At 34.4% G+C, this 18,626-nt stretch overlaps 1 protein-coding gene across 1 annotated transcript in view; it reads right to left on the reverse strand.

Annotated features, from left to right (window-relative positions):
• Window positions 1–4,767: 4,767 nt before the first annotated feature.
• LOC131151947 (uncharacterized) overlaps window positions 4,768–18,626 on the reverse strand; it is a 36,588-nt gene continuing 22,729 nt past the window's right edge. The window contains exons 3-10 of the mRNA XM_058103472.1: window positions 15,361–15,422; window positions 11,228–11,387; window positions 11,015–11,135; window positions 7,116–7,197; window positions 6,916–7,019; window positions 5,522–5,600; window positions 5,368–5,418; window positions 4,768–5,271 (exon numbers count right to left, since the gene is read on the reverse strand). Coding sequence (XP_057959455.1) covers window positions 5,188–5,271; window positions 5,368–5,418; window positions 5,522–5,600; window positions 6,916–7,019; window positions 7,116–7,197; window positions 11,015–11,135; window positions 11,228–11,387; window positions 15,361–15,422 — 743 coding nt within the window. The 3' untranslated portion in view covers window positions 4,768–5,187. The remainder of the gene's footprint in view (window positions 5,272–5,367; window positions 5,419–5,521; window positions 5,601–6,915; window positions 7,020–7,115; window positions 7,198–11,014; window positions 11,136–11,227; window positions 11,388–15,360; window positions 15,423–18,626) is intronic.

Genomic DNA, 18,626 nt, shown 5'->3' on the forward strand with positions numbered 1-18,626 from the left:
AGGACTAGTGTAGAGGGTGGCTCCACCCTATTGAAGGAGTAGTAATAGTGAAAATCCTTAAGGGGTTTGCCCAAGTTGAGGATGTAGGCGGGTATAGTCGAACCTCGTTAAATCTCGATATTTTTCTCTCTCCCTACACTATTTAAATTTCCACACGCGTATGATTGTTTATATTATTGTGATTTTTTTACATACACGCATTTATATTTTGATTGGGATCTTTTTTGGTGAATCGACAAATTAATTTGCCAAAAGTTTTTAAAATCCAATTCATCCCCTCCCCCCCCCCTCTCTCTTGGGATTACACCATTCCTCACATTTGGTATCAGAGCCCTGTTGCAATAAGCTTAACCGTATTTGCATAAAGATTGCATGGCTCATATTGGTATATTCCCATTTTGTGAGGGTCAATCCTTTACAAGACCTCCATTATTTTGTGGTGTTGATTATACCATTTGGAAACTTAGAATGACTATTTTTATCAAAATAGTGGATTGGAGGGCTTGGAAAGTTATTGATCAAGGGAACTATATCCTAATGAAAATTATTCATAATAAAGAGTTTCCCAAACTTGAAAAAGAAATGAATGAGCATGACATGAATTTATTGCAAATCAATTCTAGTGCCATGAACATGTTTTATTGTGCTTTAGATACTAATGTTTTCAGAGAAATCATGGCTTGTCAAAATGCTAAGGAAATATGGGAAGAACTTGAAAAGAGGTCTGGAGAAACCGAAAGAGATGAGACCCCCACTCCAAATGAATCGAGCTTAAAAGATAAAGAAGGAGAAAAGCACTAACCGATGAAGAGGTACATCTCTCTCCTTCTACTTTAATGAATGATTTGTGCAATGATTCCGGCAATATATCTTGTGATAATTATATTAGTGACTCATATTATGAATCTAGTGGTAGTGATAGCATGCCTACTTATGAGGAATTACAAAAGGAATATATTAAAACTCATCAGTTTCTTGTTAAAATCAACAAACATTATACTTCTTTGAAAAACAAGAATAAGGCATCATTGAAAGAATTAGAATAAAAATTTCTTATTGAAAATGGAGAGTATGTGAACTTAAACTTTCCCAATGAGGATGTCTTTTTGGTGGATAATGAAATACCGAATTGAAATATCTACTTTGATGCTAAAGCTAACGTTCATGGTTTATGGGATTGGGGGCCATTTTGGTGTCACCATAAGGACAATAGCACTCAGTTGCCACCAAATTAAATTTTCCTTGCACCAACAACATTATAGGATATGAGGAATGTATAGCTAGTTTAAAAGTTACTCTTGAAATGAGTGTGTAGAATCTTGAAGCCTATGGTGATTCAACATTAATCAAATATCAGGTCATCACGGAATGGAAAACCAAAGACTATAAGTTGATAGCCTACCATTGGCACGATATCTTAAGTTTATCCTTTTTTAACACCTACCAAGGACTAATAATCAATTCATAGATGCCTTGAAAACCTTGGCCTATATAACCACTAAACATTGATGTTAATGAGAGCCTCACACATTATATGGTGATCAAAGAGGAAAATTGATGGAAAGTTATGGTATCATGACATCAAATTTGATAATTCAAGGTCCCTAACCCCTAAGATTTATTCTATCATTTGATCAAGGTCCTTAATCCCTAAAAGCAATCTTTATATCATTATTTTTTCATCCAATATTCTTGCTTTCCTTTTTATCATGGCCAAAATGGACATCTTTGTCTTTATCTATCGTCTTTCTACGAAGACATTAACCAAAGAGGGTATCTACAAATGGAAATTTTGACCGAACATAATGTTTTTATTCATAGAATGGCCTATAGTCCCTACTTGTGGTGAATCCTTATTCTAATCAAGCCTTTTACAGGCACCAATTCTATGTCTTATGGGTTTGAGGGGACATTTGTACAAATAGTAAAATATCCTTCAATTAGTCCAACTTTTCTTTGCCTAAAATAGGGCAAGGCATGTCCATGAGCAACACTTTTGGACAAGGTGGGAAGCCATCTTGTCTATGAGGGAATTATTACAAAAGGAGCTTTAGAGCAAACCCTGACTCTATTTATTATAAATAAAGGATAAGGGTTAACTAGGGAGGCAAACTTGGTTTTGGGAGGGAAGAGGAACACGACTTTGTTTCTTCTTCACGTTTTTTTGTATTATCCAACCATGCTCTTCTTTATATTCATGTTTATCTAACAAAGGCAATGTCTTTGCCTCTCTCTCTCTCTCTCTCTCTCTCTCTCTCTCTCTCTCTCTCTCTCTCCATTAAGGTTATGCCCTTTGTTTCTTCTTCACGTTCTTGTATTATCCAACCATGCTCTTCTTTATCCTCATGTTTATCTCACAAAAGTAATGTCTTTGCCACCAATTGTGATTGTTTGTTTCCAATCTTGTCATGTTCTTGATTTTTAAGTACTTGTTCATGATTCCCTCACACAAATAAGGCAAAAGTGTGGTTATCTTTTTTTTGAATGAACAAGTAATCATCCCTACTTTGCATAAACATTCATTATTGTTCTTGGTTGCTATTTGGTTGGGTTTGTTTTGTGCATTAAAAGGGTGAAAGGAATTTGGGTTTGGGGGGAGGCAAAATTGTAATTTTCAAAGAGTATTGGAGCAATTGGTTTTGATTTTTTGCCTCAACCCTAGGGTTAGAGGAGAGAAGGGTCAAGCTTGTGTAGTACATGTGTTTGTGTGAGCTTGGTGAGGAAAAGTAAGTTGGGTGCCCATCTAATTTGGGCAAGGATGCAGCCAAAGGCACAGTTGCCACAAAACAAGATATAGAAAGGGATGGTGGCTATTTGATTGGTGATCGGGGGTGTTGGCCAAAACAATGTGTGTTAGAGACTCCTATAGTGGTGCAAATTGCTAGAGCAATAGCCAAAACAATGTGTGTTTGAGAAAAATGCTAAAAAGTAAAGAAAATAGGAAATTATTTTTAAAACCCGATAAAAAGTTTTTTTCTTTTTTCTTTTTTTTTTTGCCATTTTTAGGTGTTTAGTTTCATTTGTATTACTGTTGTTGTTTTATTGTTTGTAACTTACGACTTTTTTAATATGTTTCAATTTATTTTATTTTTGTAGAAAATTCCCAAAAACAAAAAACACTAGAAATTCAAATAAATCTAAAAAATCTCAAAAAAAAATCAAGAAAAACCTAGAAAAATATAAACTAGGTTTTTGTGCTCATCATATACAAACTAGGTTTTTTTTTCTTCCTTTTCTTTCTCTATTTACTTTGTCCCTTCCTATCTGCCCAATGATGATCCAACCCTTGGATGTTTTCAAAAACTCCATTTTCAAAAGCCACTTTTTACTCAAATCAGCATGCAAATTTGATATTTTCATTCAAAAAAATTTTCCTTCTTTCAAGCTTGACTCCATTCGAATTGATGTTAAACTCAATCTCTTACAAATTTCTTTATTTTGACAAAAAGTTAATGACTTTTCATTTCTATCATTTCAAATTTCAAAATTAGCATTTCTAAGGCACCATTGCTACTTTTTTTTTTTTTTTTTTCAATTCAAATTCCCTTTCAAATCCATGCAGCTAGATAATAATGGTTATCTTTAGCCATTCCTTTTGTCTTGAGAGGAAAGGAAAATAAGAAAAAGCTCATTTTTCATTGTATTTTTCTTTTATATCAAATTCTATTAAAAATATGAAACATCGTTTTTATATGATTAAAAATTGACAAAAATTAAATATTAATGATGTGTAGAATCAAAATTTTGTTCATGAATTTAATATATATTTTTTTATTTCTTTCTTACTTTTCTCAATAACCAAACATAACGTAGATTCCTTAATATTTTTCTTTCCTTTTCCTAATATTTTTTCAAGTTCCAATGGGGCATTAGAGTTTTCTTTGGCAACTCCACTATTCTCTTATTCTTATTCCTCAGTCTCGATCCTTGCCCTGTCGACAAAATCTATGAAAACTCTGCTTTCAAAGGAAAAACCAAAGAGCAAAGATAACCTTTCCGAAAAGAAAAGTTGACCAAACACCTAGAAGTTGATTAGGGTTTGAGCGTTTTTTATAGATCCCATTAGGTTCTAAAATACCCATCTTTCAATTTGAGCTTCTCTTCTACTAGATGATTTATTCGTCCTCCACCCAAAAGTTTCTCTCTTTTACTTGTTCATAGTATCTATCTCGGTTTTCCTCCGCCATAAGTGAAGGGTTTTCTAATAAAATTAGAAGGTACCGTCCTCTTTTACCAAAAAAAAAAAAAGTATCTACCTATCTCTCCCTTTTTTTCCCTGCCTGACCATGTGGTGCATAATAACAATAACAACAATAATAAGACCAGAAAAAAAATAATGGTTTCAGTGCACAAGTACCATATATGGGTTCTGCATGCGAGACTCAAGTATTCACACACAAAGCTAATATGTCCATGGTGGCAAAGTTGAGGATGTCCATGAAAGTGTTAAAATAAACCTACATAAAACAGAAGAGGGGAAGGCCTTCTCTCCTTTTCTCAACCTCCCTCCCTAATGTGTAGCAGGTTAGATTTTGTAGCCTAGAATAAAAATTTTCCAAAATACCCTCAATAAAATTAATTCTTCACTAACTTGCCAAGGAGTATGAACTAGACACCACCACCATTCCAATAGGTACTTGCAAGCGGCACAAGTCCTTGACCTCTAATTGCCCACGTGAAGCAATGAAAACGAAGTAACTCTTTTGAAACATACACTGAGAGAGAGAGAGAGAGAGAGAGAGAGAGAGAGAGAGAGAGAGAGCCAAGTTTACAAATAATTTGGTAACAACATAAATATAAACACAAATTCATCCAAAGAAAGGTATACGTGTAGAGCTTACAAATAATATTCGCTAATATTTTGACTACAAATATTATTTACTTGGGAGCCAAGTTTACAGCTAAATGCTAGCACATTGTTCAGGTGAAACAAGGATGGCCACTCAGTCACAGCTTCATAGGGTGCATAGCATTAGGACAATAAAATAATATTTCAAGGGCATTAAAAATTTGGAAAAAAAACTTGCCTTGTAAAAATAGACCTGTGGATGCAATATACAGAACAGTGACATGCTTGGAGTTGACAACCACTTTTACAGAAGCTGCCCAAGAATAAAAGGAGAATCTGTCGCGGGCCTCACAACAAAGTCGCAATATATGCACAACAAAAGGGCATTTCAATTGAAGTCAGGGAACACGCTCCAGCACCCGCTGCAATGCCTTTTTGACACCTTCCTGATCAAGTGACGTCGTCAGTTGCACTTCCTGGACCTGAACCATAAAAATTCTGGAGCTGAGAGAGCAGAGCAAAACAACAAAAATAAATAAATAAATAAAGACAGACAGGTGTGTCATAATGAAACTAACCTGACGTCCAGCACGGGCAAGAAGAGTAAACTGTTTGTCAGTGGCTGGTGCCTGTTGTATACGAGGAAAAATGTCAAAGAAATGTGCCATGTAAACTGCCTCAAAGACTAAGAGCAGACAGATGATATTAGAAATGAAATGTAAAGCAACTCACATTTGAAAGCCACAACTGCAGGTCTTGGGAAACCACCCGCTTTTCGAATCCTTGCTGACTAATTCTTACATCATTTATACTGGGATAACACACCAAAATAAATGTCATTCTGACTGTTAAAGGTTAAACACCTGCCAGGTGATTCAAGAACTGTGCCATTCTTCACTGGCCCATGGCCATCAACAGACCCACATGACAGAACAAGAGAAGAGAACACATGGGCCCATCGGCCTCTCTCCTCCACTCTTGTGCTGCCTCATCCCAAGCATTTTCAGATTATTCGATTATATTTCAAACCAAGAACAGAAATTGAATAGTTCTAAATTTTGGATGAATAGAGATAGAATCAGCTGACTATCCTAAAAGAGGCATATGAATATTTAAGGAGAGAGAGAGAGAGATAATAACAAATTATACACTGTGACACTAGTTTACGCTTCTGCTTTGCATAACATAACAGAGGTTTCCGCTAACTTTTCCAAGATCAACCTCAAAACTGTAAGATTGACATGCAACCCCATGAACACAAACCAAGAACAGAATTCCAAAGAACGAAATTTTCAGATATAAACCATCTGTCCATTCAATTGATTATAAGAGAGGGGATTAATTGAGAAGCCATAATATTGCCTGCCAAGAACACCATTTTATCTTATACAACATTACATGAAATAGATACCAATATAAATGATGGTTTTAAAGGAGCATCAAAATCTGTATTGAGCTAGACACCACAGTAGCAAAGATCATATTCCAACTTCTCAATTATCAAGAAATCAAGCATCATACACTGCTACTCTCTGAAATATTCCTGACATTGGCTAGTGGATACATGTGCCAGCAATGCTTCCTAGATACATTTTAGCTTATTCTTATTTATCATAAGCCGATTTTATTTACATGTTTAGCAGAGAAGAAAATTTTTCCTACAGAAATATTTTATGTCGTGATTTTTTCTTTTTTATCTTTTTTCCCTTTTTTCTTTTTGACAACTTGTTGTACATTCACCTAGTGTGCAATCCCAGACAACACTTTTTGCTAATTAAGCAAGTCAATCAGCTATGAAGAATGGATGCTTCAAGAATGTTGCTGTTTCCATTTGATACAAGAAATATGCCTCACAACTCTATAAATGCCAACGATAAAGGATTATATGAAAATGTTGAAGAAACAGGAACCACAACATTCATCAGTATAAAGAAGTTCGGAATGGAACATTAATAACCAAAAATTTTCAGAAGATTTAAAATGGTAAGCTATATGAATGTACATGTTGCCTTCTTCTGAAACGAATAAAAAAGTTTAATAAGCAAAAGTTCAATAACCATTTTCCAACAAAAGGGCATTAAATTTTGAAAATGAATAATCTGGTCAACCAATAATACAAACCATACCCATCTTCACGAAGTAGCTCCTCAAATATAGCTTGAAGCCCTGGAAGAGGCTCAATTTCATAACTATTGCCCATACTCAAAGATTTAGAATCACCTCTGCCATTCTGCATGAGTATAATATTCATCAAAGAAACGAAAGCTCATCCCATGAAAAGGAAAATGTGATAGAAGCATGATTCAACAACATGCCCCTAGAATACCTGAGGAATCACTTTGTCCAAGGTTTCTAGAAGAGGATCTTCCTCCAATTGCTTGATTGACAATGCAATCCTCGACTTTTCTCTGCATTGAATTATAAATTAAATACCAAAGTAATTTTTCCTATTTGATGAGTGTCCTAATTGAGGAATACTAAGTGTATTAGCATTGCATTATAGTGAAAATCTCAAACAAGTTAGTTCGAGTGGACGTAGGTCAAGTGACCAAACCACTATAAATCTTTAATGCCCCTCCATTTCCTTCTCTATTTTATGCTTTAACCACATGTTTTAATTTCATTAACTTATCAATTGCTTAATACATGCTTGATCTAAATACTAGTGACTGTGTCTTGAATATCTTGAATATTTAGTCAAGTGATGTTTGAAATAACCCTCAATCACTAGTAAAATATTTAACTTCATCTTAAGTTTTTAAAACCAAGGACTAACTGGAGGGCAATCTACTAGTCGGCCTCCTTTATCTGATGGATCTAACTACACCTTATAGAAGGCTCAGATGAAAACCTACATCCAATCTATTGATGTTGGTGTTAGGAAAAACATTTTGAAAGGACCTATAATTCCTATGAAATTCGATAATAGTGACCAAATTCCTAAGTCTGAGTACGAATGGAATAGGACTGATGAAAAAAATATACAAGTAAAGGCCAAATCTATAAATACATTGTGTTATGCTAACTCAAGATGAATATAAGAAAGTCTTAGGGTACGACTCTACAAAAGAGATTTGAAACTGACTTGAATTGTTACATGAAGGAACCAACCAGGTTAAGAACTCCAAAGTTAACATGCTTACGAGTATGTATGAGATTTCATAATGAAAGATGATGAATCAGTGGTTGAGATGCACAATATATTCACCAATATCATCAATACAATGAAGGCTTTCTCATTACATATAAGATGGCCATGAACATCATTGATGCTTCACCTGTGCAGGAGAAGACATGTAGCACTTAAGGCAGCACAACCATTTGACAGTTCTGAAGATGAGGATGGCGAAGAGCTAATAGCCTGATGGCAAGGTACTTCATGCGTAAAGGTGTTAGAGGAAAATTCCTCAACAAGTCCAACAAAGATGACAGTAAAAATAAAAAACGTATGTTCTATGAATACAAGAAACAAGGGAATTACAGATCCAAATGTCTAATTACAAGAAAAGAAGAGGTAAAGACAAGAAGAAAAGTGCAATGGTCGCCACCTGGAGTGCCTCAGAAACGTCAAATTCTGATAGTGAAAGAAATGTGTAAGAAACTGCAAATTTGTCGCTAATAACCGATATTTAGAAAGAACCAAGAGGTAACAAGTGACTCTCCCTTAACTATTGATGATACATTTGATGGGATAAAGGATTTATGTAGAAAATATCTTAGATTTGATACAAGGAATTTTTGAATTGAAGTCTGAGAATCTTGAGCTAAAGGAAAATAGTCAACAAGTATGTGAAATTTTGAAAACCAAATACTCAACTTAAAGTCAAAAATCAGCTTTTAAAAGAAAGACTGCAAATCTGTGAAAATCAAATAGAGGAACTAGAATTTGGAAACAAATTGCTTTTAAGAAAAACTAAATTTCTAAAAAGAGAACTTGAGTCTCAAGTAAAAGGATTCAAAAATGAGAAAAGATAGTTTGAAAAGGAAGATTGGGATTTTGAGTGATGGAAGTGATGAATTACATAATCAAGTCATAGACTAATATAACCTTGAAAACTTATGTTTTGAACATAACGCACAAAATTCTTTTAAATTCAAGAAGTTGGCCCTTCCTAAAAGTATCCATCTGCAAACCTCCAAAAGAAGACATTTTGTAAAGATCACTCGCCTCCTGTTCAATATAACTTCTGTAAAAAGGTTGGACATCATGAAAAGCATTAGTTTGAAAAAACAAAAGGTGTTTACCAAAGGAAAAAAAAAATGGGTTAAAAAAATATTAGAATTCTAATGATTAAGGGCCGAAACTTACTGGGCACCAAGTTAGTTAATTTTATTTTTCTGTAGATATTTTAAAAAGAAAGGTGACAAGAGGTTCTTAGATAGTGCATGCTCTCAACATATGACTGGAGACAAGTCCAAAGTCATATCCATCCAACCTAGAGACTATGGATGTGCCGTTCAAAGACAACAATAGAGGTAAAATATTTGGAGAAGATACTATTGGTAATAACTCACATATTATGATTGAACATGTGTTATTAGTTGAAGGACTGAAACACAATCAGCCAAGTATCAGTCAACTGTGCAATAAATTTAAATTATATCCATTACAAAAACAGGGTGTATAGTACGTAATGATAATGGTAGTTTAATGTTTGATGCATTTAGAGAAGGAAATGTCAACATTGTTGATTTGACTGAAGCATGCAAACACAAATGCCTTGTCTATATTTAAAAATTTTACATCTTTAACACAAGAGGTTAGGACAAATTAATTTCAAATCCATTCTAAATGTATCTAAGCTTGAAAGTGTGATAGGATTGCCTCATTTTGATTCAGGCACATTCACTATATGTGATGCCTGTGTTAAGGTAAACATAAAGCAATCTTTCAAAACTAAGAACGTAATCTCCACCAAAAGACCACTTGAGCTTTTACATCTTACCCTTTTTGGTCCTATGCAAACACTAAGCATGGGTGGGAAAAGATTTACATTAGTTATAGTTGATGATTTCTCTAGATTGACATGGACTATATTTTTTATATCAAAAGATGAACCATTTCATGAATTTTTTGTATTTTGTAAAAAGATTCAAAATAAGCTGAGTTTTCAAATAATATTTTTACCAAGTGATCATTGTAGAGAATTTGAAAATAAGGAATTTGGTGAATTCGAATCATTCTGTGTTAAACTTGGTATATTCCATAACTTCTTTACACCTAGAACTCCACAACAAAATGGAATAGTTAAGAGAAAGAATAAACCCTTATTCAAATGGCCAGAACTATGTTAAATGATAAAAATTTGTCAAAATATTTATGGGTCTAAGTCTCAACACAGCTTGCTACACAATAAATAGAGTTCTAGTTCAACCTATTTTGAGCAAAATCCATATGAACTATTGTTTGATAGAAGACCCAATATGCATTTCTGGGTATTTGTCTACAAACGTTTTATACTCGATGAACATGACCAGAAACATAACTTTGACTCAAAGAGAAATGAAGGAATTTTATTAGGATATTCTAGGCACAAGCAAAGCCTATAGGGTTTTCAACAAATGAACACTTGTCGTAGAAGATAGCATTAACATTAAGTTTGATGAATTATGCGTTACAAATACTGTGGATCTTGCAGGAAAGGAAACTAATAATGTACATCTAAAGATCATTACAAAGCAAGGACAGAAAAAAAACTGATTAGAGTATCATAATTAATTCAAATAAACCAGATTATAAGATGAACAAGTTAGAGAGAAGAAGAGGAAAGGAAAAGAAGAAAGGAAGAGGAAAAAAATATGCAGTCATTTCCTGGAGCATATGTACAGCTCCAGGTTCACCATCTTGTATATTAACAACAAAAAAAACATGAAAGACAAAAATGCCCCTATTCAAACTACACAATTAATAAAATGGCATATTCTCTCTTCTAACAATACTATTTCCCTACCCCATACATTTTTTACTTGAAAACTTCATTGGTCTTTTAGATATTCAAAAGAGAACTATGATAACTGAAAACCATTAAAGGATTTAGTGTAGAAAACTATAAATACAACAAAGTCTAATTTGTATTATGAAGGCCTTCTTAAACTATAATTGGTTGTCCAACAAGGTTTGTATAACTTATTACTTCAACAATCAAACTACTTCGCAAGGATTTTTAGGTCAATGTACATAAGCATAATAGAATGAAAAATAAAGCAAGTGTACTGAAATATCACCTGTCTATTTTAATAATTTTGACCCTTACTTTATCACCCACACTTAAAATGTCTGTAACATCTTGAATTAAATCCCATGAAACCTCAGAAACATGTACAAGTCCAGTGAGATAATAATAACCTGCACATAGTTTCCAGATGCAAATATAAATTAAGCATAGGAAAAGAATCCATTAGAAAGCTAGCAACATTTGTAACAAAAAAAGAAAGTACCATCAGGGAAGCATAAGTGAACAAAAGCACCATAATCCTCAACAGAACCCACCCTTGCTACAAAAATATCCCCTACATTAATTTGTTCTGAGAACTTTGACCACATGGCTTCCTTTTCAGAGAATATCAACTTCTTATTCTCCTCATCTGCTTGGATTACCTATGACACATAAAATGTACATAAATTTCAAAAATGTAAAACTAAAGGAAATAAAATTAGAAACATCAAACGACCATCCAAGAAAGACTAAAAAAAAAAGAAAAAAGATTACAGAAATAAAGGAAATAAACAAGAAATATCCAGGAATCTAGACAGCAGTTCCATCTAATGCTACTAAAAAGCCAATTCCTTTACATGCTACTAAATTAGTGGGAAGAAAAATTATAGCCATAGCGGCCATTACAGACTGCTACCATTATGCAATGGCTGCTATGACCATCACATAACCGCAATAGGGTTCTCAGTGTCACGACAAAAAAAAAATTTCTTTTTTTTTTCACTTTTTCTTCTCATTTTCTTCCCTTTCCACAAATTATTCTCAACAAGCTATGTGACGAGGGGGAATTATAATGAGGACAATAGTGATACAAAATTTATTTATTTTTAATATTCACAAGGGATCCATTAATTAATAATTTGATTAAATTTTTTTTATGATATTACTAATTTGATTTCTCTTCTTTACATTTTGCAACTTCAACATTCTTATTCTTTGCTTGTTTTGTTAGTCCAAATTTATTTGATTTTTATTACTTCAACAAATAAAATAATAGAACTTGTTTAACTAATTGCATTACTTGTATGTCTTATGTGCCCAATAGATTAGTGGGGTCTATAATGAATTTCATTTATTACTTAATTTATCAAACATGTAGTAAGAAAAACGAAAAAATACATATATAATATTTTTTGTCAATAGCTGCTTTGTTAGATTACCACTTTTCCTTAAAGCTTAAGCTATTAGGTTGTGGGCCAAACAATGTATATCAAGCTTCAACGCTCCCCTACACATGCAGTCCGGCAGCACATGGAGAGATAAACAATTGATAAATAACACTCATTACATGGAATACAATAATTTTTAAACAACATATAATAAACACAGGCAACAAGACTAGAACAGAGGGCCTCTTGGTAACCAGCTTTGATGCCATGTTAGATGACCACTTTACCTAAAATCTTAAAGTATTAGCTTGTGGGCCAACAATGTATATCAAGCTTCAACAGGCTTAAAAGAAATGTAAAATTTGTTGCCTTTATTAAACAATATTTTTAAGTTGAACTAAAGGATCCAAAATGCACTAAAATGCTTTCTAAGAAAGAGTTAATAGCTTAAAACTTGTAACTACACTAATATACATAAGATTGTATGCGCTTGGAAAAAATTCAGAGTCCCATTATGCAGCATATGCTACTCCCGCTTTCCTCTACACCACTTATCATTATGTTCTGCAACCCGCTACCACTGTTCAAAACTATGGCATTGAACAACCATAAAAAATACAAGAATTTCTCTCAAACCAAATACACTAACCTACTGTAGACTTGCACCAATCCAAAGTCTACTAGCATCTTTTCACTTGTCAACACCTCTAAAAGATGTAAACAAAAACAATTCCAAAGAGTCCAAGCAAACCCAACTTTCACCAAAATAAACAAACTTGTTCCTCAAACCCCAAGCCAGAGGAGAATCCAACAATGGGAATGCATCTCATTACTAACCAAACATTTTCTCTTTTAAGAAGAAGCTGGGCTAACCCATCCCTCAACCTGGTTCAAACCGCCTTTGCTCTGGCCAACCCAGTTTGAACTAGCATGAACCAGTCTGAACCAGGTTAAAGGATGAGTTAGCCCAGCTCCTTCGTAAAAGGGAAAATGTGGTAAAAATTCCGTAGGCACCTGGTATTGAACCCTAAACCTGACGGAGAGAGTACAAGGAGCCTTGCCACTGCACCATATTCGTTCTGTGATGTATAATAAGGTGCATAATAAAATAAAAGGAATAAAAAATTTATTATCGCTATTAGCAATTCCTTTTGGTTTCAATATCTTAATATTAATTGAAAAGGTGATTAGTATAATATTATTTTTGTTATATATATATATATATATAACATATATTATCATGTAATGCTGAAATTACTGGTTCAACCCACCAGTCCACCCAATCCAATCGACCCAGTGACTTCACTGAGTTGGTCATTGGTCCAGGTTTTAAAACCATGGAAGGAAGCTTAGCTTTGCAAATATAATTGACTGTACGGAAGGAAGCAGACGATTAGACTAGGAACAAAACCACTTGCACAAAAATGTGCCAGAACACCTGAGCTCCACCCCTAGCATCTTTCTGGATGAGGGATGAAAAAAATCCAACTCAGTGACACAAAAAGAGCACCTGTCCCTTACATAACCAAGAAAAAGAAGCATGACTGCATGAGTAAAAACACAGGAAAGAAGTGGAAAAACAACAAAAAAGGATTCTCCCCAAACCTGTAATCTTTCCAAAGTTGAACCAAAAGGCTATCCACACTTAATTTGTTAGATTACTTCTATACTAAAAGTTTAAGCTACTATTGTGAGCCAAAAATGTATATCAAGTCATAACACTCCCTCGCACATGTAGCCCAATTGCACACGGGAAGATAAACAAACAATGAAGAACACCCACACTGGCAACACCATCATTTTTTTAATAAACTTACAATAAATGCTGGCAACAAAACTAGAATCCTTGACCTCATGGTAACCATAGCACTGATGCAATGTTAAATTACCATATTACCTAAAAGACTAAGCTATTATATAGTGGGCCAATAGATTAAGCTATTATGTTGTGAGCCAACAATGTATATCAAGCCTTTTAACCGTTTTTAACAAAGAGGCAAAAAAGAAAAGGAAGAAATCAGCAAAATGAGGTCTCATGACTAAGCCTAAATGCCAATATCAACATCATACCCATTTACCATTTAATGTTAATCACCTTGTGCCAAAGAACATTAATTTACAAGGAAAAAAAAATGCCACGTGACATAATCAGAGGAAATGCATCCCATACTTGCTTTAAATTACCTTGTGCCACAAGGAGTTAAACTCTAAGGAGAAACTCCACAGCCATTTTCCCATTAAGCAATATCTTTAGAAACCACATTCCTGAGACCCAGCCTCCCCCTCAAACTTCGGCCTATTGATGACCTCCCAACTAATGAAGTGATCTCCCCTAATCTCCCCAAGCCCCGATCAAGAAATTCACATATCATCCTCTCCAGAATCCTAGCCATGCTCTTGGGCACCATAAAAAGAGATAGGAAGTAAACTGGAACTTTAGAGAGAGCTGCACTAATGAGGGCAGTACAACCACCAAAGAAAAAGTGCCCCCTTTTCCACCCCTCCAACACTCTCCCAAGTCTTTCAATCACAAGATCCCAAGGGAATTAAGATTTCCTCCGAGGGACAGGCTAAGATAGTAGAGTGCCACTCCACAATTGCGCATATAGACATAGCCTTAAACTCCTCCAAACTCCTGCTATCCCACTCTTAGACAAGCTAACCTTCGGGCCCAAATTCCTTCTAAAAAAATTTTAACAAATAAGGGCCTTTCAGAGTTTCTCTGCGTTGACCTCAAGGAACATAATGGCAGCATCTATGAATTGGGGATGAGACACCTCCACCTCCTCCTGGCCCACCGAAAGTCCCCTCATCGCTGAAGACAGTATTTGTAATATTTAGTTTTTTTCCTGTTACAATGCTCTCATAGTTTTTTGTTTATAAGAACTTTAAAGCCCCAATTGCAATCATCTTAGACTTCAATTAAATCTTTTCTTAGCAATATGAAAATAACACAAAAAAAATAATAAAGAAAAAGACTGAAACACCCTTTCCAAGTTTATGCATACCCTTACTAAAGTTAGCCATATGCTATAATGTCGTGCTACAATAGCCATAGAACACATGAACTGTTACTATAGTGACTTTCGTTATTTTAACTATTTGTCCTGCTGCAGTACTTAATCAATGATCATCTTATGGGAATTTGACACGATAGCCCAGACAATCATTGCGTTTAGTTAATACAAAGAGAAAGTTATATCCATTACTTGGTAATAACATACTTAAATTTATGAAACTCAAATACCTTGACAGAAATAAATGAACCAATTAGACTTCTCGCAATCTCCTGGATGCTTTTCTGTGGTTCTGCATGAAGAATCATACAGTGATGAGCAACCATAATTCTACCTTACATGATGAATAGAATTTTGACAATGTGAAAATAATGTTATGAAATTCAATATGGAAATGAAACAAGTCATAAGTAGCAGAGATGACAACTAAGGGAAAGGAAATGAGCAAATGATAAGTAGGGCAATGAAGCATGATTTCACATAACATTAAAATTAATGTAGTCCTTGATGAGACAAGCCTGCCCATCCCGTGCACCCTCATTGCCACCCAAAAAAAAACAATTTTAAAGCCGTTATTCAGTTTGTTTCTCTTCTTAGTTGCTATTTTTCTTTTCTTTTCTTTTTTTCTTTTTTTTTTTTTTTGGAGGGTGGGGGGTTCTCAAGAAAAAGAAAAGAATCCACTAATGAGAAAAGAATGTGCAAAGAGGAGGATAAGATATCCAACTATGGAAAAAAAGAAGAGACTACCATCAAAATAAATCCGCCTTCCAATCTCACTAAAGATATGAAAAGGGCACCCCTTTAAAACAGCCTACTGCAAAAAACCATAGAGAAGCCAAGCATTGAAACCTTTCACATAGAAAAGTACAGATGATCTTCTTCCCTGAAAATATACAAGCATTTATCCTACAAGTCCATAAAATCAAACCATCTCCACTATCTTCTTGGTTGCAAACTAATTCAAGATTCAATAATTTTTGCCTGGCATCCCATTTAGTGACAAGCAATCATGCAAAACAATCATAGAGTGAGTTATACTGAGACGGGCTATCTTGAGTAGCATTTAACCGCCAGCCAAGGTTTTAAATAAAGGCCGCGACCGTTACATAACGCCGTTACGTAAAGGTTTTTTGGGTTACCGATACCGTTACACACTGCGAAATCGGTGGGAAGAAAAATCACGGACGTAGCAGCCGTTACGGACTGCGACCGTTACATAAAGGCCGCTACGGCCGTTACGTAATTGCTACAGGACTGTTACACCAAAAAAATACTTTATTTTTTACTTTTTCTTCTCACTTTTTCTCTCTCTTTCATATATCATTCTCAATATTCCAAGTGGCAAGAGGGGGAAAAAAATTATAATGAGGATGACAATGATACAAAATTTACTTTTTCTTTAAATACTCACAATAGATGCATTAATTAACAATTTCAAAATACTAACTTGTTAGGAATTTTTTTTTTAATAATATTAGTAATGTGATATTTATGTTCTTTATTTTTCAACTTCAACCTTCTTTCTTTTCTAGCTATTTTATATTTATATTATTCGTATGTCTTATGTGTCTAATAGATTAATGGAGTGTATAATGTATTTTATTTTATTAATTCATTTAGCACACATAAGAATTTATCACAGATAAGAACAATGAGAAGTATAAATACGTGCACACACGTAATTTTCTATCAATGATGGTTTAAAACAAATGTAAACTTGTTGCCCTTACCAAATAACTTAGTTACTCGAACTAAAGGGTCCAAAATACACTAAAACCCTTTCTAAGAATGGCCAATAGCTTAAAACATGCAAGTACGCTAATATGAACAAGGTTGTGTGTGCTTCAAAAAAATTCACGGTTGTTACACCCGCTTCCCGTTATGTAACATCCGCTACTCCTGCTTCCCGTTACACCTGTTACCGTTACGTTACGCTACCCGCTACCGCGATTTAAAACCATGCCGCCAGCCATATCTTGACCCTAGCTAATATGGTCCTATTTATTCACATCATTAAGAGTGTAGACCAAAGGATGTTGTCCAAGTGGTACTTATTTCTATTGAATATCTCATTTTGTTATAAATAGTGAGGGTCAATCACAATGTTAAGCCTAAGGTTACTTTATTCTCATTTCTTATCTCTCCCACTCCCTTTTCTCCACCATGAAATTTGATGTGGTATCAAATCCTAAACCCTAACGCTAACCCTATTTGTATCCCTTCCTCAAATGTTGAAGCGCTAGCTAACCATGGGTGGAAGCATGTAATGGATGTAGAAATGGATGCCTTGACCACTGAAGGGACATGGGGTTTGGTGGATTTGTTAAGGAGTTGGTCAGGCATCACTAGGTCTACAACATCAAATATCTTTGTGAAGTGAAGGTTGTATTGAATGGCTAAAGGCTTGACTCAATTGCCAAGGGTGCACAAACATATCATATGGATTACTTTGAGACTTTCTCTCCTATTGCTCAACTAAGATGTTCGTGTGTTGATCTCATTGGCAAATAATTTTGATTAGCCCTTATACCAGTTGGATGTAAAGAATGCCTTCCACCATTGAGATTTGCAAGAAAAGATATACATTGAGCAACCTTTAGGTTTGTTGCTTAGGGTAATGATGGTATGATATGTAGGTTGCGTGAGGCCATTTTTGGTCTTTTAGTAGTCTCCTCAATCCTAGATTGACAAATTTAGCATGGTAGTCTATGCATTTGGTTTTATCTAGTGCTACTCTAATCATTCGGTTTTTATCTGCAAAATATATATATATATGATACTTATAGTAGTTTATGCTGATGATATTTGAAAGTTGAGGTGTAGTCCCAAGAAGGGGGTGAATTGGGTTTTAAAATTTTCTTTTAATTCTTTACAAGTTCTTAACCCCTTGTTGATTTAACAATTACACAGCAAAGTTTTATTTACTTATTCAATCCACAACCCAATACTTAACATAAGTAAGCCAAAGCTCAAACAAAGATACCAACTCAAGATATAATATGCAACTCTATGGCAATTCTCAACTTTTACAAGAATTCAAAGTATTTGTTTGTTTGCAGCCCTGTGTATATGAATTTGATTCAATCCTTGTACTAATGGATTTGATTCAAGCCCTGTAGATAATGAAATTGCTTTCTCAATATGATGCACAATTTAAACTTCAACACTCTTTCCAAAAGCTTAGATTTTAAATAAACTTTTAATTAAAGAGTCTTTGGGTGTTAACCAATCAACGTACTCCCTTATGGTTTCCGCAAATTATTGATCAACCAACGTACTCCCTTTCGGTTTCCGCAATCCCAAAAACAAATTAAACTTCAGTTTATTTAATTTCCAAACTACGTAGTATTTATGATCATGAAATTTAAAACATCCATGCAGTTTATAGGTATGCCGAAAAATAAAGAGAGTAAGGGAAAGAGAAGGAGACCAAAGTTTTTACGAGGTTCAACTTATCCCCAGCCTACGTCCTCGCCTTAGGCAAACTAACTAAGGA

Source organism: Malania oleifera, chromosome 3 (assembly GCF_029873635.1).
Source record: "Malania oleifera isolate guangnan ecotype guangnan chromosome 3, ASM2987363v1, whole genome shotgun sequence".
NCBI classification, from domain to species: Eukaryota; Viridiplantae; Streptophyta; class Magnoliopsida; order Santalales; family Ximeniaceae; genus Malania; species Malania oleifera.